The 25,419-nt window shown below is 35.3% G+C and overlaps 1 protein-coding gene across 3 annotated transcripts in view; it reads right to left on the bottom strand.

Annotated features, from left to right (window-relative positions):
* Positions 1-1,005: 1,005 nt before the first annotated feature.
* PJA2 (praja ring finger ubiquitin ligase 2) overlaps positions 1,006-25,419 on the bottom strand; it is an 86,401-nt gene continuing 61,987 nt past the window's right edge. For all 3 annotated transcript variants that reach the window (XM_007192083.2, XM_007192084.3, XM_057540332.1), the window contains 4 exons: positions 21,123-21,234; positions 7,037-7,151; positions 6,527-6,648; positions 1,006-4,186 (listed from right to left, as the gene is read on the bottom strand). In XM_007192083.2, the coding sequence (XP_007192145.1) occupies positions 4,061-4,186; positions 6,527-6,648; positions 7,037-7,151; positions 21,123-21,234 (475 nt within the window). In that variant the 3' untranslated portion in view covers positions 1,006-4,060. The remainder of the gene's footprint in view (positions 4,187-6,526; positions 6,649-7,036; positions 7,152-21,122; positions 21,235-25,419) is intronic.

Below are 25,419 nucleotides of genomic sequence, written 5' to 3' on the forward strand. Positions count from 1 at the left end.
CTTCCATAGTGCTTGTTGACCAAACAGGACAAAATTTCTTACGGTGTCCTTTTAGGAACCATGAAGGAACAAAAGCACTTAAGTGACTGGTAGTTGCTTCAACAACTGTACCCAGAGTACTGACTGGTGGATCAAAGTCATCTAGAGGGCAGTCTACAGTGGCATTCTGAAGAGGGTCTGTATTTCATCCTGTTCTATTCAGTATTTATCAGTCACTTGGACAAAGCCACTAAACACAAAAGGCATGCTTCATCAAAATTGGGACTGATACAGGATGAGAGAAGAATCAGAATTCATATGGACCTTTACTAGTTAAATTTAGTAAGGATGAATGTAGTCCAATTGGGTTAAGAAGAAATTGTGTAAGTAATTATTAGGAACAGACTTGGCTTACCAGCAATACCTTGAAGTTTAGCAAGAGACAACAATGTGATATGCTTGCCTAATAATGATGGTAATGATAATAACATCAACATACACGAGTCATAACAGTCATATGAGAATCACTTTGATGTTGGCAATAATGCTTCTGGACCTTGCTCTAGTCAGACAACAGAAGAACTGTGTTTAGTTCTGAGCAACACATTTTAAGTGAGGGATGGAAATAGCCAATGCCAGGCTGGTCTAGAATAGATATCATGCAAGATCTGAGAAAAGTGTGAAGCCTGAGGGAAGATAGGAAGAGGTGGCCACACAGAAGAGACAGAACCTTTCTGCCTAGCTTCACATATGTGCTATTTATAGGAACATTTGGGTGATACTCTTCTAACGAAATCCAACCCTTGTAGGGGTGCTGAGTGGCTCCAACTCTGGAAGTCCATCAACCACTTCTGTACAGCTGAGGTCTCTTTTAGGGTTTTCCTTCTTAGATCACAGTTAAAGGACTATAAAATCATGTGCTCAGGAGCCTATTCCAGGCTTCCTTAGTAGCTGTGTACTTTGCTATAAACACTAAATTCTCCAGGGGGTTACATTATAGAAGTGATAAGACTACACAATTAAATATTAGAAATGACCACTGAGTATATCCTGTTTATTGTTTATGATTTACACGAAAAATGATGGATTGGGGTTGTAGAACAATAAACCAATCATTGCATTTAGACCTGGGCTTTTGAAAAACTTGCATTCCATTTTAACAGTTCACATATATTTAACAGTTTATATATAAATGCAGATCACAAAGAGTTAGTTAGCTTAGAGATAAACAATTAAGAAACACGAAAGAAAACCACATAGATCTACCTTTAAATATCAGCATTCAAATTACAAGAAAGAAGAAAACGTTTAAAAAAATAAAATTATTAGGTCAAGTCATTTAACATATAATAGAGAAATAAGAGAAACAATACTTTTATTAATATTTATATTTCTAATTTACCTTCATATATTCTTTACTTTTTCAAAAGGAGCCAAGATGTGATCAAACAATATTTAGGTGTCCTAACTTGTCAGCCTCAGCTTATATCAGCTTGTTACAATGAAAATTCTAAAACCTCAATTTTCTTTTTAAAAGAATTTTTAAGCCAACTCTTATTCAACTTTTCTCCTTCATAGCAGCTGTTTACAGATAGTAGGGAGCCAAGAATGAAGGGCAGAAACAGATGGAAAGCAAAAAGTACAACAGCTATCTTAAGTTCAGCTCTCAACACTGCTGGTTGAATTTGGAACCAAAACCTCTTAACAACTGGCAGATAATAGCTAAATCTTAACAGCCAAAGAAGAAATATTTTCTTTGGGACAGCTGCTATCTAGGAGAAGAAAACCAAGGTCCCTTTATACTGCCTAAATATAATGTGTGGCTTATTACAGAGAAATCTGTAACAATGTCAGTTTAACCACTAAGTGTCACAACTGATCATTATTATTTAAAGGAAACAAACAACAACAATAAAAATCACACTAGCCACAAATATCCACAATATACACATGAGAATTAATTTTAATTTGATTTGACTCCTTGACACTAACTGATCATCAATGAAATATGGTATGGAAAGATCAGAGAGTAGAAAACAAGCAAAGATTAGTTTATACAACAGTGACTATATACATCAGAAGGAAAACATGCTACCTAATGCAACATTAAGGCTTGAATGTAAGCATTTCCAAAGTCACAGAAGCCCCAAAGAACCCCTAAATTACAAAGTCACCACATTACATGCATGCAATGTTCAGTTTTGTTTTACCCATAAAAGGATACACAGTATTTTGCTGTAAGTACCAGACACATTTACAGTATATGCAAAAATTAGAATGCAAGTGTTATGTTCCTTATATTTAAGCCTCAAATATGCCAACAGTGAAAATACATTTATTTTTAAGAATGAAGAAAAGAGATGGAATATAAATATGCAGAGAAATTAATTACACAAATAAAATGTAATTTTGCATTTGGGAAGCCATATAAACATTCTTTTTATGTGTCTAAACTAAATTATCATTGTACTACTTGGATGGATGTACACTCACTATGTGTTTTACTATTTTACTTGCTCAAATGTGGCATTCTAACACCCATCATTCTCTGGTGTTGATACCGAATCACATCCATAAGTTAAATATTATGTCCATGTTGATACATACTTGCCTACTGGGTGTGATAACCTAAACAGAAAGCTGTGTGCTCTTCGTTTGGTTGCATAATTACAAAGATGACCCTGTGGGTCAAATTTCCCATTAAAAAAAATGTAAAGTAAGGAAAGCTGATTTCCTCACTTTTGTAAAAGCTTGTGAACAGATCTCTTTCAGAGGATAAATGTGAGGTCAGCATCTTCTTTTCTCTTTTAGAGAAAGGAAATTAAGAACGGAACTGTGTTACCTGTTCAGTTCTGTTCATACAGTCACTAGGCAATCATACAATCTATTCCTTTTTCACCCATGGATTAATTTGAAACTACTTGTTTTTATTTTAGTTCCAGGTGAATAATTTTCCCAAAATAAATTAGTGTAAAGAAACAAAGGCTGATAATGTAATATGACTAATCCTTGTTCAACAATATTTTAAAATAATAAATTATAACATAGTAAGGTTTAGATATGTTGTAAAAAGGTATGGCCAAATATGTCCTGGACCCCCTCAGTTTTATGCTTTATACAAGACAGCACAATTAATCTTCTAGTTTTTTAAGGATTCAGGTTTTCCTTCGGTATACAACAGAATGAGTGTTTTAAAACACTTTATGCTTGTTTTCAGACTTTCCAAAATATTTCAGAGCCAAAATTACCTTTAACTATATCCAGTATTTATTACACAAATGTGCCAAGAGTGTTCTGGACCTTCAAGTATAATTTTAACCAAACAGAAAGGATTTCATAAGGCCATCTAATTCATCTCACTGTACCAAGCACTGAGCACATGAGATTGTTTATATGCTTTACTAACCTTACTTTAAGCACATCCACCATTTCAAATATAATAACTTATTTTACTACCTAACCATTTCAAGGAGATTACATTTAAGATTTTAAAATTTTGTGATGCTCTAGCCAGAAGTTTTGTTTGGCATTCTAAAAAGTCCTAATTTTAAACAAAGATGAAAGAATAGGTTATCTTCTTATAAAACCACTCAGTATTATGAACCAAGAGGTTTTGATGAAGCAAAAGCAAAGGGACCAATGAAAAAGCATGCTTTAGAATTCTTTTTTATTTCCAACGAAACCAAATTTCACTACTGTTGTGATCACAATCTTCACATTTGATGCAAATAGGAAAGCTTAATTATAATCACTTAGTGGCAGTACTTCAGACAAAACCAATAATGTGTGCCACACAGATGATTATTTCTTCTGGATAAAGTTAATTGATAAGCTTGACATTACAATTAATAACATATTAAACTAAAGAAAATGAATGCATTACTTCAACATTCAGCTTGAAAATGTTTAGTACTTTCTGCAAACCTAAATTTAGTTTAGAAAGGTTAATATTCTCTTTCTAAACTATGGCATAGACTATATATAGCATTTTAAATATATTTATATATAAGTATTTGCACATCAGATTTAGAAGGATCTGCAGATTTACTTTGATAGACCGATCTCATTCAAGTGTTCAGGTTTAGGGGGCTTCTGCAGTACTGTCGTTTGCAGGTGGGGCATCATGATCAGGCTCAGAGGAAGCAGCTGCAGGTGTTTCCATCACAGCAGGTGGGAAATGACGGCGGCACACAGGGCACGTCCCTGACTGGGGGGAGAATAAAACAAGTTCACAGCCAATGGAAAGATCTTAACTGCTACAAAGTATCAGAACAGTATCATTATCCTCAAAACAAGTCAAATAACTTAAAAACAAAACCAAATAAACTTCAAATCCACACAGTACAGAGAGGCAAAATTTTGATGCTATTTCCTCTTCATCCCAATCAGACTCAATTTCTCTGAGGGTAAACAGTGTCTCCTAATCATGTCTGTATCTTTTAGGTCATGCATCTTTCATTTAGTGAGTATTAATTAAGAGTCTACTACATGCTCCACTTGGCACTGGTGCTACAAGGGTGAGCAAGGAGTCACAGGGCATGTCTTCACCTGAACTGAATGCATGTGTTAGAGAAACCAGAGACCTAATTAATTCACATATTTATTATACCAAATTATCCCCCTAGGATCTTCCTCATATATACTAAAGCCTCACTTTAGTGTAGCACAGATATGTCAAAGCAGATGGACCGCAGACCTTCTTTATAAGCCATATACTTCCTTTTCAAAAAGATATGGAGAGTTAGGTGCCTTCTACGTGATAAAACAAATCAGTGAGGGAAGGTGGAACAGGGAAAGCAGTTAGACTGGGAGTACATTATTTTAGGACCAATGGAAGGTTATAGAGATGTGTCATCTGGCGATATGTTATCCCCTCACAAATCTTGTCTTCTTCCCAGAGATCTCCCGAATAGAAAAAAGGTTGAAGAAATCAGGCTGTTGAAGGTGACAAAGATTTAGAACTTGGAAACCTTCTCCCTAGAGGAAAGGCTTCACAATAAGCTGCTTCCTGATGGGAGACAGACTAAAGAGATTATTACCTTGGGTTAAAGCAAAATCAATGACAATTCAAGATTGTACAACATACATAATATTTACAATTCAAGAATTTAATTCAGCAAACATTTATTGTGCACTTGCCATACAGATGGGGCCAAAAGAGCAACATTTTAGAGTCAAATATATCAGTACAGTCTCAATCAACCACACACTAGCTGTGTAACCTTGGATGAATAACAATGATTGGAAAATGAGAATAAGGATACCAATATGTCCCAGAGTTACTGTTAGGATAAAATGGGAAAACACACATCAATCATCCAGCGATACGTGACACAGAGCAGGCACAGACAACGCTAGATCCTTCTTAAGGCTCTGATACCATTGTGGGAGTTTAAAAAAGAGGATATTAAGGATAGAAAAGGTCGAATTTAAGCGGACCTACCTAGATCATCTATTCTTACAGTAAGGGGAAGATCACACCAGGCTAAGCAAAAATGAGTAAATGTACAGAGGAGTAAATCTGACGAGATAGACTAGATCACAGAAGGCCTGGAAAGCCTAGACAGAAACTTTAGATTTTCTAAAGGAATCAGGAACATTTCTGCACTGGATTTTAGATATTAACTAGAGTTTTGACAAAGATGAAGTAGCAGTAGAGGGGGAGCAACAGAAAAGAAAGAGAAAGGAAAGAAAAGAAGAGAGAAAGGAGAGGGTAGAAAGTAAGAGAGGAGAGAAGGAAGGAAGTGGTTATAGAGAAGAAAGGGAGCCATATCCGTAAGTAATTAAACTGGGAATGTGATTTGGGAATTTCTACTGAACTGCATGTAAATATCCTTTATGCAAGAATAGAATTCACTGAGAAGATTTAAGTAAAACTTTTTTTTCTTAAGTAATTCACATATACTTAAAAATTATTGGGTAAACATTGAAAAACAGTATATAAAAATTTGAATAGGAGGTACTTAGTAGGTTATTAAATATCATATACATTTGAATATTTAAAATATTTTCTTGTAGTATAGTTGATTTACAATGTTGTGTTAATTTCTGCTATATAGCAAAGTGATTCAGTTATACATATATATATTCTTTTTCATATTCTTTGCCATTACGGTTTATCCCAGGATATTAAATATAGTTCCCTGTGCTATATGGTAGGATCTTGTTGCTTTTCCTCATATACATTTTTAGAGATACCATCTCATATTAGCAGAATATCTGTACACTGTTATAGTACTCTGAGTAGTCCTAAAGGCTTCTTTACTTAAGATATTCCTGAAAACATCAAATTTCAGGGATATATAATCAAAGATCTAATTAGCCTTATCCTAAAATCATTTGCCTATATTGTTTTTAGACAATGTTAGTAAGGTAAAATAGTTTGATATATCATTAATCTGTAATCATTAAAAGGTAACCAATTTCAAACACTGAATTAAAAATTACTACAAGTATGTAGCTAAATAAAATAGGCTTAAAGGACACTACTATCATCATTAACTTGTAGGACAAACTATTAACTTTAAAAAAGTAAATCTGCACTCACCTTCTGCAGCCAAATTGAGACACAAGGTTTGTGAAAGAAATGATGACAGGGTAACTCTGTTGCTATATCATCCTTAATATACTCGCTGCAACAGATTGGACAGCATTGCTCCTGACCAATAGCTGAAAACAAATAATTTGATTTATCAGTCCCATAAAGTTCAATTTTAATAAAATTGAAAACCAACATATTGACTCATAGACAATACCTATGAAAGACAAAAGAACCAGACTTTGGTGAATTAATTGGCAAAAGTGTTTCAGCTTAATACATGACAATTTGGAATTTAATAAACATTGCTTTTGTAGAAAAGTTGACTAGTGAACATTTGTCCCAGCCTATCACTTGATAAATTAAAAAATTCCACTAGGTAAAAGTTTGTCTGAAGTAGGTTTCATACAAAATCTAATGAAAGTTTCTGACAGTCACTATTTTATCTTCTAGGTGCATTGGTAATATACTTGAATATGCAAAGTGTCATTCAACATTAGAGATCAACTTTGCCCTTACCAGTGTGATCTTCAAGAACAAGGGTCTCTGGAAGACCATCAATGCTCTCCTTACTGGCTGGTGGATTAGCCACCTCAACATCCACTGCAAGAGACTCTAAATGTGCCAGGGCAGTCTGAAAATGAAAAGTCGCATTTCTTTGTTAGGAAACACTTTTTAAAACAGTAACGAAATACTATTTTTAAAGGTATCTTCCAAAATTATATCCACCATTATCCTCTTCCTCCTGGTTTCTTTTGCTTCAGTCCCTGCCCTTTTTGCCTCCTTCCAAAAGAAACCATCACCAGACCAAAAAATCAAAAAACACAGGAAAAAAAAATCCCTACTTTTCACAAGTACAACAAAAATCTATCTTGTCTCAATAACCATTTACTTGCCCATCACAGTTATATTTTCAAGAGTGGTTACCTCTTCCAACTTATGAGCTTATGTGTGAGATCAATAACATGAAAGAAAATAAATACTTTGGACAGGTTCAACTCATGAAAGATAAAATGTGGCCAAGGTTACAAGATGTTCAAGGTAGGGAAGCAAATAATGCATTCCTGAACGGCTGTATCTACTACTGGCATAGAGTCAGCACACCCACATTACTGGTTCACTAGTACTGGCACAACTCATTTTATTGCACTGTGCAGATACTGCATGTTTTTACAAATTGAAGGTTTCTGGCAGCCCTGGCTCAAACAAATCTATCAGTGCCACTTTTTCCAACAGCATTTCTCACTTCATGTCTCTGTGTCACATTCTGGTAATTCTCACAATATTTAAAACTTTTTCAATATTATTATAATTGTTATGGTGATCTGTGATCAGTGATCTTTGATGTTACTACTATGACTCACTGAAGGCTAAGATGATGGTTAGAATTTTTTAGCAATAAAGTGTATTTTAATTCAGGTATGTACGTTTTTTTGGACATACTGCTATTGCACACTTAATTGACTACAATATAGTGTAAACATAACTTTTTTTTTTAACAGATTATTTTTAAAGGATTTTCTTTTTTATTTATTTATTTATTTGTTTATTATTTTTGTCTGTATTGGGTCTTCGGTTTGTGCGAGGGCTTTCTCCAGTTGCGGCAAGCAGGGGCCACTCTTCATCGCGGTGCGGGGACCGCTCTTCATCGCGGTGCGCGGGCCTTTCTCTATCGCGGCCCCTCCCGTTGCGGGGCACAGGCTCCAGACGCGCAGGCTCAGCAATTGTGGCTCACGGGCCCAGTTGCTCCGTGGCATGTGGGATCTTCCCAGACCAGGGCTCGAACCCGTGTCCCCTGCATTAGCAGGCAGATTCTCAACCACTGCGCCACCAGGGAAGCCCAAACATAACTTTTATATGCACTGAGAAACCAAAAATTTGTGTGACTCACTTTATTGTAGTGCTCTTGAACTGAACCTGTAATATCTCTGAGGTATGCCTGTATTCCTAGGTTATCTGGGTTGTGAACTTTATTTAGGGGTTCAAATGTCTGGAAAAAGTCACTAACAGGAATGGAAAGAACAGCAAATCATATGACCATCTAGTATGAGTCACCCTCATCCTTTTGTGGCTTGATTAGCCCTTATGGCTACAATTAGATTAGAACTGCAGATAGGACCTGTAATCACAGGATCTAAAAGGTAGAAACACACCAAGTATCCACTGACAGATGAATGGATGAACAAAATGTGGTTAGTAAAGATAAATATTCAATATATAGTCAAATTCAGAATATTTTGATACTGTAATATGGTAGTATATTAACCACTTTACTAAGAATAAACGTTAAAGGACAAGAGTATTAAAAATAATTATACTACAATAGCTTGTTAATGAATACTCAATATAAAAAAAGGTAAACTGTGACATCAAAAACATAAGACTGGGGAAATAAAAGGGTAGAGTTTTTGTAGGCAATTGAAGTTATCAGCATAAAGTAGGCTGTTAAGATGTTTTATGTAAACCTCATGGTAACCACAAAGCACAAGTCTACATTAGATTCACAAAAGGTAAAAAAATCACCAAGTCACAAAAGAAGACAATAAGAGAGGGAGAAAGTAACAAGGGAACTACAAAACAGCCAGAAAACATAATAACAAGGCATTAGTAAGTTCTTATCTATCAATCATTACTCTAATATAAAGGGACTAAATTCTCCAATCAAAAGGCATACAGTGGTGAATGGAAAAAAAAACAAGACCCAACTACATGCTGCCTGTAAGAGACTCACTTCAGCTTTAAGGAAACACACAGGCTCAAAGTGAAGGGATGGAAAAAGATACTCCATTCAAGTGGAAACCAAAGAGAGCAGGGGCAGCTATACTTATATCAGACAAAAGAGACTTTGAGCCAAAAATGGTAACAAGAGGCAAAGAAGATTATTATACAATGATAAAGAATCAACTCATCAAGAGAATACAACAATCATAAATGAATATGTACCCAAAAAAAGAGCACCTAAATATATTAAGCAAATAAAAACAGATCTGAAGTGAGATTAGACAACAATACGATATTAGGGGAGTTCAATATTTCACTTTCAGTAATGGAGACATCATCCGGACAGAAAACAAAAAGGAAATATTGGACTTGAACTATTCTTTAGGTAAAATGGACCTAACAGACATATACAGAACATTCCACAAAACAGCAGCAGAAGACACATTCTTCTTGAATGCACATGAAACATTATCCAGGTTAGATCATATATGTCACAAAACAAGTCTTGGCAAATTTGAGAAGACTGAAATCACACCAATTATCTTTTCTGACCAAAATGGCAAGAAATGAGAAATCAACAATAGGAAGAAAACTGGAAAATTCACAAATATGTGGAAATTAAACAACACACTACTGAACAACCAATGAGGCAAAGAAGAAATCAGAAGATATCTTGAAACAAACAATAATGGAAACACAATATGCCAAAACTTATAGGACAAAACAAAAGCAGTTCTAAAAGGGAAGTGTATAGCAAAAAAATGCCTACATTAAGAAAAAGGAAATATACCAAACAACCTAACTTTACATCTCAAGGAAGTAGAAAATAGTTTGAAAATGTTTTTCAAAATATCTGAAAAAGAAACTAAGCTGAAAGTTATCAGGAGGAAGGAAGTAACAAAGATCAGACCAGAAGTAAGTGTGGAGACCAGAAAAATAGAAAATACCAACTAACACCTGTTTTTTTGAAAAAATAACATTGACAAGCCTTTAGTTAGACTAAGAAAAAAAGACAAGACCCAAATAAAATAATAAATGAAAGAGGAGACATTACAACTGATAACACAGAAATACAAAGTATCAGATGAGACTATCATGAATAACTGTACACCAACAAATTGGATATATTAGAAGAGAAACATAAAACCTACCAAGAATGAATCATAAAGAAACAGAAATACTGAACAGACCAATACAAGTAGGGAGAATGAATCAGTAATCAAAAATCTCCCCCAAAAGAAAAGCCCAGGATCAGATGGTTTCCCTGGGGAATTCTGCCAAACATTTAAAGAATTAATGCCAATCCTTCTCAAACTCTTTCAAGAGGAGGAGGGAACACTCCCAAACTCATTTTATGAGTCCAGCATTACTCTGATAGCAAAGCCAGTTCAGGACACAAGAGGCATACCTTGTTTCATTGAGTTCTGCTTCATTGTGCTTCACAGATATTGTGTTATTTACAAATTCAAGGTTTGTGGCAACCTTGCATTGTCAGATGATGGTTAGCTTTTTTAGCAATAAAGTATTTAAAAATTAAGGTATATACATTGTTTTTCTAGACATAATGCTATTGCCTACTTAATAGAGTAACTATAGTGTAAACATAACTTTTTATATGCACTGGGAAATGAAAAAATTTGTTGACTTGCTTTATTGTGATATTCACTTTACTGCGGTGGTCTGGAGCCAAACCCGCAATATCTCCGAGGTATGCCTGTACAAGAAAAGAAAGTTACAGCCCAATAATCCTGATGAACATAGATGCAAAAATCCTCAACAAAATAGTAACAGACCATATTCAACAGCACATAAATGGATCACACACCATGATCAAGTGATATTTATCCCTGCGATGCAAGGACGGTTCGACACATATGAATCAATAAATATGATACACCACATTTATAAAATGAAAAGATAAAAAGCATATGATCATCCCAATAGATGCAAATAAAAAAAAAAAAAGAAAAAGAAAACACTCATTTGACAAAACACAGCGTCCTTTCATGATGAAAACTTTTCACAGATGGGTATAGAAGGAACATACCTCAACATAATAAAGGCACACAAAGCCCACAGTTAACATCATAATCAACAGTGAAAGGTGGAAAGTTTTCCCCCTAAAGTCAAGAACAAGACAAGGGTGCCCACTCTCACCACTCCTATTAAACATAGTACAGAAATCCTAGCCAGAGCAATCAGGCAAGAAAAATAAATAAAAGGCATCAAATTGGAAAGGAAGAAGTAAAAGTGTCTTTGTTTGCAGATAAGATCTTATATGTATAGAAATTCCTAGACTCCACAAAAAAAAAAAAAAGTTAAAACTAATCAACAAATTCAGTAAAGTTGCAGGATACAAAATCAACATATAGAAATCACTTGTGTTTCTATACATTAATAATAAAATATCTGAAAAAGAAATTTTTAAAAATCCCATTCATGACAGCATAAAAAACGTAATAAAATACTTAGGAATAAACTCAAGCAAAGAGGTGAAAGATCTATACACTGAAAACTATACCACTTTGCTGAAAGAAGACATGAATAATGCAAAGACATCCCATGTTCATGGATTGGAAGAATTAAAATATATGTTAAAATGTCCATACTACCTAAAGCAATATACAGGTTTAATGCAATCCCTATCAAAATTCCAATGGCATTTTTCACGGAAATAGAAAAAAATCTTAAAATTTGCACGGAACCACAAAAGATCCTGATCCTGAATAGCCAAAGCAAACAACAAAGCTGAAGGCATCACATTTCCTGATTTCAAACTGTACTACAAAACTATAGTAATTAAAACAGTATGGTACTGGCATAAAAACAGACATATAGACCAAATAACAGAATCAAGAGACCAGAAATAAACCCTGGCAAATAAGAACAACTGATAAGGGAGCCAGGAATACTCAATGGGGAAAGGATAATCTCTTCAATAAATGGTACTGGGAAAACTGGATAATCTCATGCATAAAGCTGAACCCCTACCTTACACCACTCACAAAAATTAACTTGAAATGCAATAAAGACTTACACATAAGACCTGAGACTATAAAACTCCTAGAAGAAAATACTGAGAAAAAGTTCCTTGACATTGGTTTTGGCAATGATTTTCTGGATGTGACAACTAAAGCATAAGCAACAAAAGCAAAAATAAATAAGTGGACTACATTAAACTCAAAAGCTTCTGCATTGGAAAAAAAAACAATCAACAAAATGAAAAGCCTAGCTACAAAGTGGGACAAAATATTTACAAATCATGTAACTGGTAAGGGACCAATATTCAAAACATGTAAGGAACTTAAGAGCTAAAAAACAAACAATAAAAAAAAGAGCAGAGGAACTGAACAGACATTTTTCCAAGGAAGACATACAAAAGGCCAACAGGTACGTTAACAGACGCTCAATATCACTAATCATCAGGGAAATGCAAATCAAAACCACAATGAGATACCACCTCACACCTGTTAGAATGGCTATCATGAAAAAGACAAGAAATCAAAGTGTTGGTAAAGCTGTGGAGATAAGGGAACCCTCATGCACTGTTGGTGGGAAGGTTAATTGATGCAGCGACTATGGAAAACAGCAGAAAGTTCCCCTCCAAAAATTAAAAATAGAACTACCATATGATCCAACAACCCCACTTCTTGATAGTTATCTAAATGAAATAAAATCAGGATCTTCACTGCAGTATTATTCACAATAGCTAAGATATCGAAACAACCTAAGCATCCAATTATGAATGAATGGATAAAGAAGGTGTGGGGTGTGTGTGTGTGTGTGTGTGTGTATAGATCTATCTATAAAATGGAATATTATTTAGCCATGAGAAAAAAGGAAATCCTGCCATTTGTGACAACATGGATGAAACTTGAGGGCATTATGCTAAGTGAAATAAGTCAGAGAGAGAAACACAAATACTGCATAACTTATACACAGAATCTAAAAAAGGTGAACTCACAGAAACAGAGAATAGAATGGTGGTTGCCAGAGACTGGGAGTTGGGGGAAATGGGCAGTTACCGGTCAAAGGGTACAAACTTCCAGTTATAAGATGAATAAGTTTTGGGGATCCAAGGTAGCAAAGTGATTATAGATAACAAATTGTATTATATACTTGAAAGTTGGAAGAGAGTAAATCTTAAATGTTCTCACCACAAGAAAGAAATGGTAATTATGTGAGATGATGGAGGTTAACAACCCTACTGTGATAATAATTTCACAATATATAAGTTCAAATCAACACACTGTACACCTTAAACTTACACAGTGTTACATGTTAAATACATCCCAATAAAGCTGGAAAAATGTGGTATACACATGCAATGGAGTAGAATTCAGCCTTGCAAAAGAAGGGAATTCTGACACATGCTAAAACAAGGATGAACACTGAAGGCATTATGCTAAGTGAAATAGGCCAGTTACAGAAGGATAAATATTGTATACCCGATATGAGGTACCTAAAGTAGTAAAATTCATAAGATAAACAGTAGAATGACGGTTGCCACAGGATGAGGAAAGGAGGAAATGCGGTTAATTGTTTATGTATAATGCCATTTAACTATATACTTAAAAGTGGTTAGAATAGTAAATTTTACATTATGTGCCTGTTACCACAATAAAAAATAAACAAACTAGGCTTCCTAGGTAGGAACAGGATTCTGCCTGATGGTTAACATTGCGTTCTCTTGGATGGCAAACATAATCTTTTGTATACTCCTCAAGATCTAGCCAAGATATTTTAGGAACTGTCTTTCCAAAAAGGATTTGAGATGACTTACAATAAAGGATAGGGCCAAGGCCAAAGCAGTCAGGAATAAAAAAAGAGCGAGCAAAATAAATTCATTGTAATAAAAGTTAATAAACATAGTTAATAACATTGAACACCATATTTGACTCTGGATTTGCAGATAGATATTGCAAAAAGAAAAAGTGTGCCAGTAACAGAATTATTGCCTCTGACAAATACACCTTTCATTTCTGTTCTGTGAAAATAGATCTGGGCCCTTTAAATATTTTTCCTTTGTCAGCTACCATGATCTTAGGCTCTGCAGGAGAGGGTGCTGGAGAGACATCACAGGAGGAAAGGGCTGTTCAGTTCTAGCAGGCTTGTTGGGAGCAGCGTGTGAGGCTTCCCTGTTGTGGGCTTCTGGAGCACAGACGGCTTCTGCACCAGGCTCCTCCAGCGTGAAAGGTGTCCCCAGCACCTGGATCCGGAAGCACATGCAGTTTCCCCAGTGCCTGACAGCTGCAGTATAAGGTGGCCAGCAGCTTCCCCTGGCACCCATCTTGGGTGGTTTTGTAGCAGGAGCGCTTCCAGTTAGTCTCTTCCCTGTGAATAGTTTCTTTAGCACTCCAAAGGTAGATTTTTGCCAAGATCCAGAGGGCAGATTTCCAGCAAGTTCTGCCAGCATAGTAGCATAAACACTTCTCTAAGAGCCATGGTTGTGTCCTCTTCAACACAGCCTAGATCTCAGCCCTGGGGGGTGGGAAGGTAGAGTGCTTCATCTCAGCCCTAAGGCTCTTCCTTAAATCTGCTATTCCTATATTCTTTAGAATTCACTTTACTTCCTAGTAGCCTAACTATAGTTAGTAATTCTTTATACTAAACTTACCCCATTCAAATTAATTGTTTTCTCCCTTGTGACTGAGCTCAGACTGATACAGAATTGGTATCAGGCATGATTCCATGAAGTAAGAATGGGATTGGTTTGGTTGAGCTTTGGGGCTTGAGCTCACTGCTGAGCTCTTTACCAACTGAAGAGGGATGCCATCAATCCATGGTCTTCAGTGGCATCAAAACTAAACTATCACTGTGGCTGAACACAATGAAGTGCCACCTAAAGCACATGTCCTGGGAGCCCAGGTGGCTGCTGCACCTGACCTAACGGCAGTAATGATGACTATAAAACCTGTGACGTGGGATGGCTCCTCCTGAGTGCTCCTGCCTGCTTACAAAGAGAAAATGACAGACTTGGGCCCATTCACTCTCAAAGTGAAGCACAGTATGAGAACCAGAGCATGTCCATGAACCAGAGCATGTTCCTGAAAAAAATCTCTTACTTCTGAAAATCAAACATACATTTTAAATTAAATGAATTCTTAGTCAAGTTGCTCAAAAGTTTTATCACTGATTGGTTAAAAAACAGGATTCTGAGACTTAGAATGGGGACATCTGGTTGCACTCAGATGAAACTGACTAGTTTGAATCCCCATGTCACTCTGAGCCTCCTTGTACCAGTAGGAGTAGCTCACCCTCCACAAACCAGCCTTCCTCTACTTGAAAGTCCTGTGATAATTTCAAGTATAGAGTATACATCTCTTAGTACTTCTATGCCCAATAGTATAAAGTTACCAGAAAACTACAGCAGCCAAAAAAGGCAGGATGATTGAGGACACAGACTCTTGGGAAATGTAGGTTTGGGTCACACCACCAAGTAAAGAATCCCAACCAGGTGAGATTCTTGCTGATGACAGAGAAAATAAGGAAGAAAGACACTATAGCTATGAATTACAGTCTGTGACCAAATACAGAAACAAGGACTAGTAGCTTTGCATATTTTCTATTTGCTTGTTATATGTATATATTTATCTGTATCTACTAACCATTTTCTTTTTTTCCGTCCTTCCCATTTTTATTTTATACAGAAGTCAACTTTACAATTTAATCTTTATATAAGAGAATATTCAGTATGACTGACAATTTATGAGGTAATTAATATAGCCAGCGATGAATACAATGACTCTTGGGACTGTTCATCTGTTCATTCTGGGGAAAAGGTGAAAACTTCTTCTTTTGTTAGAATAGCTGTATCTTGTTAGGTAGAAATATAGCTGTACTGTTGTTGGACGGCAGTTGAAATGTGTGTAGAAAGGTGTATACAGAATCCAAGTAGTCAAAAATACGGACTGTTCCAATAATCAATTATTGCTTCTCAGATCTAAATTCACTGTTTTTGTAAGCTCTGCGAAAATGGATTTGGGCCATTTAAATATATTCCCTTCTGACAGTTGTCATGATGTTAAGCTTTGTTCATAGAGGATGCTGAAGAGACAATGCAGGAGGAAAAGGACTTTGTTTCTGATCCTGGTTGAGAAGCCTTGACAGGCTTCTGCGGCATGCATAGCTTTCTCCAGCACCAGACTCCTGCAATGTGCACAGCTTCTCCAGCATCTAGCTCTTGCAATGCACGTGGCCAGTAGCTTCCTCCAGCACCCACCTTGCACAGTTCTTTTGTAGAGGGTTTCCAGTTAGACATCACCCTACAGGGCTGATATTCAGCAAGTTCTGCCACCCCGGTATCACAGCGACTTCTCCGCTATTCAGTGAGCCACAGCTATGCCACCTCCATCAAGGTATGGATCCCAGCCCTGGAGCAGAGTGTGAACTCTTCCTTAGGTGATCCTGGGTGGCAGCTGTTCCTTATGTGTACTTTTTCTATATTGTTTAGAATGATCTTTATTTGTTATTAAACAATCACTTTTTACTCTAATCCTGTTACAGTTAATAACTCTTTATATTAAACTTTCCCATCAGGAGATAGGAAATGGAAAGTAAGAGCCTATTATTTGTCCCTTCTGTCTCATGAATAACTGTAGCTATAATCATGAATCTCCTCCAATTCCCTATGTAGTTCTCAAGGCAGACTCTGCAAGAACTTATCTGTGCTACACATAAACAAAAAGAAGGGATACTATTTACAGGAAGATCCACTTGGGTAGGTTATTCCAGGCTAACTATGCTTTAATACATGTTTGTGACAATAGGTTCCTTATTCCTTTCTGAAGACTATCTGCATATTTGTAGTGCTAATAAATACTTGAAATATCAATATATGTAAAAATAATTTATTGCTTTGGTACTGACATATATTTAAGGTGATCTGGGATCACTTATAAGCAACAAGAGCAAGAGAGATGATTTTATAGCCACTGCTATGAAAATCCATAAAAATCTGTCTATAACTTAGTACAGTATTTATTCAAATGTTAGTCCAAGTGTCAGGAAGACAACTAGATGGCCTAAACAGCCCAACTGGAATATATCTAGTTTTAAATACATCTAGTTTTAAAGATTTTGTCAGCACAAAATCTAGTTTCTAAAGAATAAAACATAATTTAGTTTTTAAAGAATCAATACCTACAACAAATGATTTAATACTGATTTTGAATGACCAATGAATCCAGATTTGCTAGATGATTACCACTTGGTTGACCGCTAATTTGAATGTATCTTTGAATATATCCATTTACTGAGAGCTTACCATGGCATCAAGTATTTTGCTAAGTGATTTAACACAATCTCACAATAACCCATGAGGTAAATTTTGTTATTCCCATTTCGTAGATGAGGACCTGAAGATTAAAGAGGTTAAGTGAACTATCCAAGGTCACATAGTCTAAAAGAATCAATCTAACTCAAAAGCCTATGCGCTTACCTCACGTATTATCTTCCTAAGGCCTACACCTTAGTGTAAATGAGGTACTCTGTAAATATGTAAAGACTTTCCTAGGGGTCCACGGGCATGCACAGTCTTAAGAGACTCAATTTCAATTAACTATCTTACATAATCTTTCCTCAAAGGAATCTGCCTAACAATGCACCTGCAGTCACAGTATCCAGCTGGCTCTCCTGTTCCCACATTCCTTTTTATACTCACCGTTTTTCCACTTTATAAATAAAAGCATACTTCTTCCCCATTCAAAGGGGTAATCTGAAATACTGGGGTCAAACTGAACTATAATGACTGATAACAAATCTTTGTAGATGGCTTCCCATTTTCTACTTTCAAAAAAAATAGAAGGAGGATCTAAACAACTTGCCAAGTTTTTGTGATTTTGGTAAATATCTCAGAAGGATTTAGTGACAATGGTATGATAAACTCCTTCCATCCCTACCAATTTACTTATCTGAATAAGGTTTTTCAACCTACATTCATTAAGATAAAAAACAGAAATAAAGTTGATGCTGAATTATGCCTCATTCTAGGAATAAAATTCACTCACAAAGTAATTAGGAAGGAAAAAAAGCTTCTCTCTCATTAAGAGATGCATTTCTAGTAAAATTTTACTTTATGTTTAAGTAATTATTTACCAAATTTTATAACAGTTTGTTTTTGATCAATAGACACAACAAACAATTTTAACTCAATCTAAACCAATTTTTTTACATTTAAATTCCTGAACATATTTTTATTGCAAAAGTGATATAATAGGGTAAATAATATTACTTAGGATTTATGCCAAAAAATTTTAGATGTCAACGTAAAGATGTGCAAAGGAATACTTTTTTTTTTTTCTAAGATTTCTTTGGGAGTGAGTAAAAAGCTTTAAAATCATTTTTTCAGACAGTTAAATATCTTAAATATTTTGCCCTCATATCTGAGACAGAGATATGAGGCAAATGTTTATTGCCAATATATTCACCAGTATCTACTACCCGAAAAGAAAGATCAGCCTAGTACTGGAAAAATAACAGAAATGAAAACAACCACTGCCAGAAAGAGACAGGGCTGCTGAGAAAAAAAACAAATCAAAGCACTCAGTCTGTCTTATTACTTGTTTTTGCTTATTTAAAGAATGTTAGTGTTAAATTTAAAAGGAAAAGTCCTAAATTATAAATTATTTGTTTCATTTTTCAAAATGAATAAGTGTATGGTAGAAAAATAAAGATTTCTAGAGAGTGGTAGGAAGAAGGAACTGTATTGATTCTCTAGGAGAGAAGCATGTCTCAGATTCAAATAAAATAAAGCTGAGCACTAAATCTGAAGAAGCTGTTATGCTGTGGGGAAGGGGAGACATTTAATGCTATTAATCTGAAACAGAAGGATAGATGGGTAAGAACCACTGAGAGTGGCAGTTGCCACTGGGTTCCAGAGAGCAGGAGGCAACAATGTGGAGACTCTATATTCCCTGGACCTACTACATTCTTTCCTTCCTCTTGTCTTGTCCACTCTGCTAATGCCTTCACCTAGCATGACCTCGCATGACCAGTCTCTCTCGCTCTTCTTTCAAGATGCCAATCAAATGTCACAGTTCCCATTAGTAATAAATAATAAAACTTTTAATTTTCAAAACTTTTTTATAAAGACATCTCCATATTGTAGGAGTCATAAACCACTAGCATAATAATGGAAACAAACTATTTAAGCAGTGTGAAACCAGACTCTAATATTGATGTATACTCCATGTGGTCACTTAAAATGTCTTTAACTCAAGGAAGTTAGTGATCCTTAATCTTTATATATTCTATTCCTGATGCAGGTTATCATGCTGTGCCACTGTTTCCCATGTGTCAGAATCTGGCAAGGCCAGTTATATAATCTGGGGAAAGTCCTAAGTGTATTATCCTGTCTCACGACATTCTGACTTTTCTTCTAGGACATAGTATTTTTCTTTTTCTTCTCCCAGCTTTATTGAGATATAATTGACATACAGCACCATGTAAGTTTAACATATACAGCATAATGATGTGACTTACATACACCATGAAATGATTATCCCAATAAGGTTAGTGAGCACCCATCGTCTCAATATAGATGCAAAATTAAAGAAATAGAAAAAAAGTTATTTCCTTGTGATGAGAACTCTTAGGATTTACTCTCTTAACAATTTTCATATATAATATACAGCAGTGTTAATTACATTTATCATGTTGCACATTACATCCCTAGTGCTTATTTATCTTATAACTGAAAGTTTATGCCTTTTGACTGCCTTCATCCAATTCCCCCTCCCCCCAACCCCCCGCCTCTAGTAATCACAAATCTGATCTCTTTTCCTGAGTTTGTTTTTGAAGTATAATTGACCTACCACACTGTATTAGTTCGTTACACTACATAGTGGTTTGATATTTCTATACATTTCAAAATGATCACCATGATACATAGTATTTCTGCTATGGTCACTTTGAGAAAAACATACACTATAATGCATAATTGACAGCAATGATCTCCATGGAAGATTACACACACTGAAAAAAGTGATGCCAATGCAGAGCTAACTTGTGTGTGTACCTGTGCATGCGTATGTGTGTGTAGATAAATAGGTCTGGATCTCTCTATCTACCTAATACCTAATTTATAAATCTAAACTGGGCTTTCTAATCTCAAAACATTTCAAGATAAAATGGTATTACAGTGTTCCTGAAAGTTCCGTCTTTCATTTTTGTTCTCTCACTTTTGACTCATTCACGTTATTACTGTTCCTCTACTTTGGAAATCACTGTGGAAATAGTGATTTAAAGAAAGACTTCTTACAACAAAATCCACTAGTGTAGTGGAAGTTCCCAAACATGAAAATGCTTGGGCTTTTGACCATAGGCAAAGACAATTATGAACAAGTTTTTGTGTTTTGGTCAAATAAAGCAAAGAAGGCAAGACAAACAGGCACCAAATGTGCCACATTTATTAACCTGTGTATGTGAGGGGATGAGAGGGAATAACTTTTCTAACTACATTAAGCAGCTAGATAGATTCAGAAGCCATAAGAACCAAAAAAGGGAAGTGATTTGTAATATATCTTTAGAGATCTTTAACTGCATTTAACAAATATACCTGTCTGTGTGTGTATAAAATATTCAGATTCACAGACTTGTATACAGTAACTCTGTAGAGGAAGAACATTTTCTAAATGCAAGCAAAACAAACACTTTACATTCTGTAGTAAAAACTGGAAAATATTGTGGTTTTAGGCAAATTGGCAGGATGTCAAGTACAATTTCTATACACATACTGAATCACAATTCAGTAATTGTTATTAAATTGATAAGAAAATTATTCACCTTTTCTTAAAAGCAGTTAAAGAAACCTTTAGTTTTTATCACTTGGCATCCCACCAACCTACATATGGGTACCAGAGCACTAAAATAAGCACGGCAATACCTCCATAGCCTGGGCTAAGCGTTCTTCTAGTGCCATGTAAGTGAGGAACTGAGGATCCACGTAAGAAATAGCTTCAGCAACTCCTAGTCCATCTGCAAAGCCATCAAACAGGCTGGAAAAAAAGTACAACCGTGATTTGGGAAGCCTTTATAGTGAAGACATAATTATATTAGCATACTGACAAGCCAATAAAGATGCTACAAGCAGAAAACCTTAAAATATTTTAATATAAATCTCATGGGGTGAGGGGCAGGAAGAACCCAACAGAAAAGTTAAATGCTAAGCATAAGGAGTTAAGATACCATACCATTCCCATTCCCAATAGGCTGCCACACTCACTGCACAAAGTTTGTAAGAAAATTCTCTATGTTTCTAGTTCTAGCTCTGGGAACTGTTTATGGCTGGGATAAAGGTAGTACTTTTTCCCTCCTAATTCTTTACCGTATCTTTCCTCTTTTAGTTTCCAATCTAAATTTAGGTGAGAACATGTTAAGAATACTGCATTTATTTTAATTCTATCATTGGTCAAAGACTCTTTTTCTTCTCTTACCTTGTACTGCTTATTAATTACTTCAGGCTTAAGAAAATTGTATTTTCTCAAGTTTATCTCATTAATCTCTCTTCTATTCTTCTAAAAACAAGGGCTCCTCCCTTATTATTCAGTTTGAAAAAGATTTAGCTCCTAACTGCTCATTTTTATTATTATTATTTTTTTCTGAAGGGTTGTAAGCCCCTTGAAGAAAAATATTATGTCTTAATCTGGTCCTTATCTTCTTCCTCCATGCCTACATATATACGGATTCCTCCTTTTTCTCTAGTCTTGGAAATACTAAGTATTTCAAGATTCAGAAAACGTAAGTATATCCTCAGTCCTCTTCTTTCTAAATCTTGTTCCCTTGGCAATTACATTCAAGTCCACCCCTTCAATTATCCTTTCTACAGATAATTCCTAAACCTCTATCTAATTCCAAAATCCCTCTTGAGTTCTTGAGCTACATTTTTAGTTTTCTGTGGGGCACTTTACCTCAATGAACTCCTACCACCTCAAATCCCAGATCTCCAAAACTGAGCTTATCTTGTCTACCTAAAGGAAAACTTCTGTTGACTTCCGCATTTCTATCAGAAACTGAATATCATAGTCAGAAAAATCCAGTTACACATGCTAGCTCAAAATAGTTATGATGTCAATCTTTGTGCCACCATTAAAATTACAAATCTATTGCCCAGAGATACAGAAGTATTCCTATGAAGAATATATTAAAGCTTAGTAGTATCTAGAAATCAGCAGACATCACATGGTACAAAGGAACAGACATTTTCATACAATCACAGATTTTAGAATTAGAATTAAAACTAAGATGACTGAATAAACCTCCTCTGCAATACTAGAACTCATTCATCTATCAGTGAAATGTACTGCAAAGAGGAAGAGTCTTGGAGTCAGATAGGAATTTAATGTCACATTTAACTGAGTCATAGTTAAACAGTATGAAAATATTATTTAACTGTTACTGATTCTTTATCTGTAAAACAAATTAAGTGAGTAGATGCCCACAGGTGCCTTGCACAGAGATGGCACCAGAGTAGGCATTCAAGAAACAGAAGAACCATTTCCTCCATGCGGAAAACTTACCGCTTTCTAAGCAGGAGCATGCAGTATGGGAGAGCCCTAACAGAAGTTTGAAACTTATGTGAAGTAAGTGCTCTAGTTCTGCCTGCTGAAGCAACACAAACTATGCCCACTGTCCCTTTGCAGAAAACTCCTTCAAATGATTGGAGTCAACTATCCCCCAATAATTCTTTTCTTCTCTGGGCTAAACAAATCTAGACACTCAGAGCATGGTATTTGGTTGTAATTTGGTAACTTAAGAATAATCAGCTAATATTAAAAATTATAGTATCATTCATTTGGTAAACACCATGGTCATAACTGTCTCAGACAACAATCACCAAGGACACTAAAACTAGCAGATGGAAGCTTGATAGTTTGAAAGGAAACAGGTTATCTTCCCACTAGACACTTATATAAAGCTAAAAATGGCAACTGTACAGTGATGAGATCTGAAAGATAAAACCTTTACCAAGTGATCGGAATTAACATCATCAGTAATGGGACAATTCGACACCATGTGCCTTCTGATATGAACTGAGAAGAACAGAACATTGTTTCTATGCTATTCCTACTAAAAATGTGTAACTCGAATCTAATTATGACACTGGACAAAACCAACCTGAGGGACATCCTACAAAATAAATGGCCTGTATTTTTAAAAATGTCAAAGTTATAAAAGACAAAGAAGACTGAGGAAATACTCCAGATTAAAAGAAACTAAAGAAACATGTTAACTAACATGGTGGTCTTGGATTGGACCAAAAAAAATTTCTCTAATGGCATTAGTGGGACAATTATAGACATTTGAATAGGTCTGTAGATTAGATAATGGTACTGTATCAGTGTTAATTTCCTCATTTTGACAATTTTATTATGCTACATAAGCAAATATCCTTGTTTTTATGAAAGTCATTCTAGGCCATCATGTTTGCAACTTACACATAAATGCGTCAGGAAAAAAATATCATGAATATAAAGAAAGGAAAGAAAGAATGGTAACACGAATGTGGTAAATGTTAACATTTAGGGAATCTTAGAGATATATGGGAATTTTCTGTACTACTTTTGCTATTTTTCTGTAAGTCTGAAATAATTTCAAAAGAGTTTAAAAATTCTATTATTAAAGCATGGTTATATCCGCAAAGAATTAATTTCTCACAATCTTATTAGGTTAATTATTACAACCCTGATTTCTTATTAGGTTAATAATTATTAAAAAATAATAATTATAACCCCAATTTCTAACCAAGAGAAAGCTTAAGTTGTTATCAAAGAATAAATAAATGGTACATTTGGGATATGTCTAAATCCAAAATCTATGTTTTCTCCACATCAACTCCTACCACACCAATCTATGAAATATTCTCTGGTTATTCTACAATATTTCTGTGACTTAATCAAAACAAATAAACAAACTTTTGATAGAGGACTTTTTCCATTTTCCTTTAAGCTAAAATAAAAAAACCAAAGGGCTTTAATTTTTTTCCTAAGCAGTGGCAAAACTGAAAAGAAAGTGTGTCAAATTTTGTCTTTAGATAAGAATTGCTACTGTTTGTCATGGCTTTTCCTTTTAGTTGTCAAAATGACATGCTATTTTAATATGAAAATCAAACCACATTTTCACCTTATCAACACTTAGCTATTACCACATAAATTGAATAAGAGTAGCACAAAAGCAAATAAGGAGGTGTTGCCATATCTAGACAAAATTCAGAACAGTAACCTTCAAAAATTTTGTCTTAAAATCAATGCTAAATTGTTTTCCATATTAAAAAAAAAAAGTACTTTGAAGCTCCCCAAATTTTGGAACAATCAGCAATGTCTCTAAAATCTAATACAACAGCCATATCCAGAAAGATCATCAATGAATCAGAAGTTTTCAAATTTAAGCTAAATTTTGTTCAATAAAGACCTCGATTATACCTTCAAATTTTTATGTGAGGGCTTCCCTGGTGGCACAGTAGTTAAGAATCCGCCTGCCAAGGCAGGGGACACGGGTTCGAGCCCTGGTCTGGGAAGATCCCACATGCCGTGGAGCAACTAAGCCCGTGCGCCACAACTACTGAGCCTGCACTCTCCGCATGCCTAGAGCCCGTGCTCCGCAACTAGAGAAGCCACTGCAATGAGAAGCCTGCGCGCCACAACGAAGAGTAGCCCCTGCTTGCCACAACTAGAGAAAAGCCCGCGCGCAGCAACGAAGACCCAACGCAGCCAAGAATAAATAAATAAAATAAATTAAGAAAAAAAAAAAAGCTGATGGGACCAATGGACTGCAAAAACAAGTGGAGAAAAAAAAATTTTTTATGTGAAACCTGTTTTGAAAGTTATTTAGAAATATATCCAATACATCGAGATCTTAAAAAATATCACACATCTCAGTAATGTCACCTCTTGTTAATCTGTCCTAAAGAAATAAACTGAAGTACAGATCAAGTTTTATAGGGGGGGAGTTTGCTGCACTATTTCAATGGGGAAACAATTAAATTTTAGTGCATCTATAGGATGGAGCACCTATATAATGGAGTGTAAAAATTATATTCATAAAATTTCAAAAATGTGCAAAAGAACAAAATTCCTCATGTAAAACCATAACTGCCTCCCAACACACATAGATGACACTAAATAGGCAATTCTGTCACCTGCTGAGCACTGTAATGACTTTGTATAATGTCATCAGAGAAGACA

This window comes from Balaenoptera acutorostrata, chromosome 2 (assembly GCF_949987535.1).
Source record: "Balaenoptera acutorostrata chromosome 2, mBalAcu1.1, whole genome shotgun sequence".
Classification (NCBI taxonomy): domain Eukaryota; kingdom Metazoa; phylum Chordata; class Mammalia; order Artiodactyla; family Balaenopteridae; genus Balaenoptera; species Balaenoptera acutorostrata.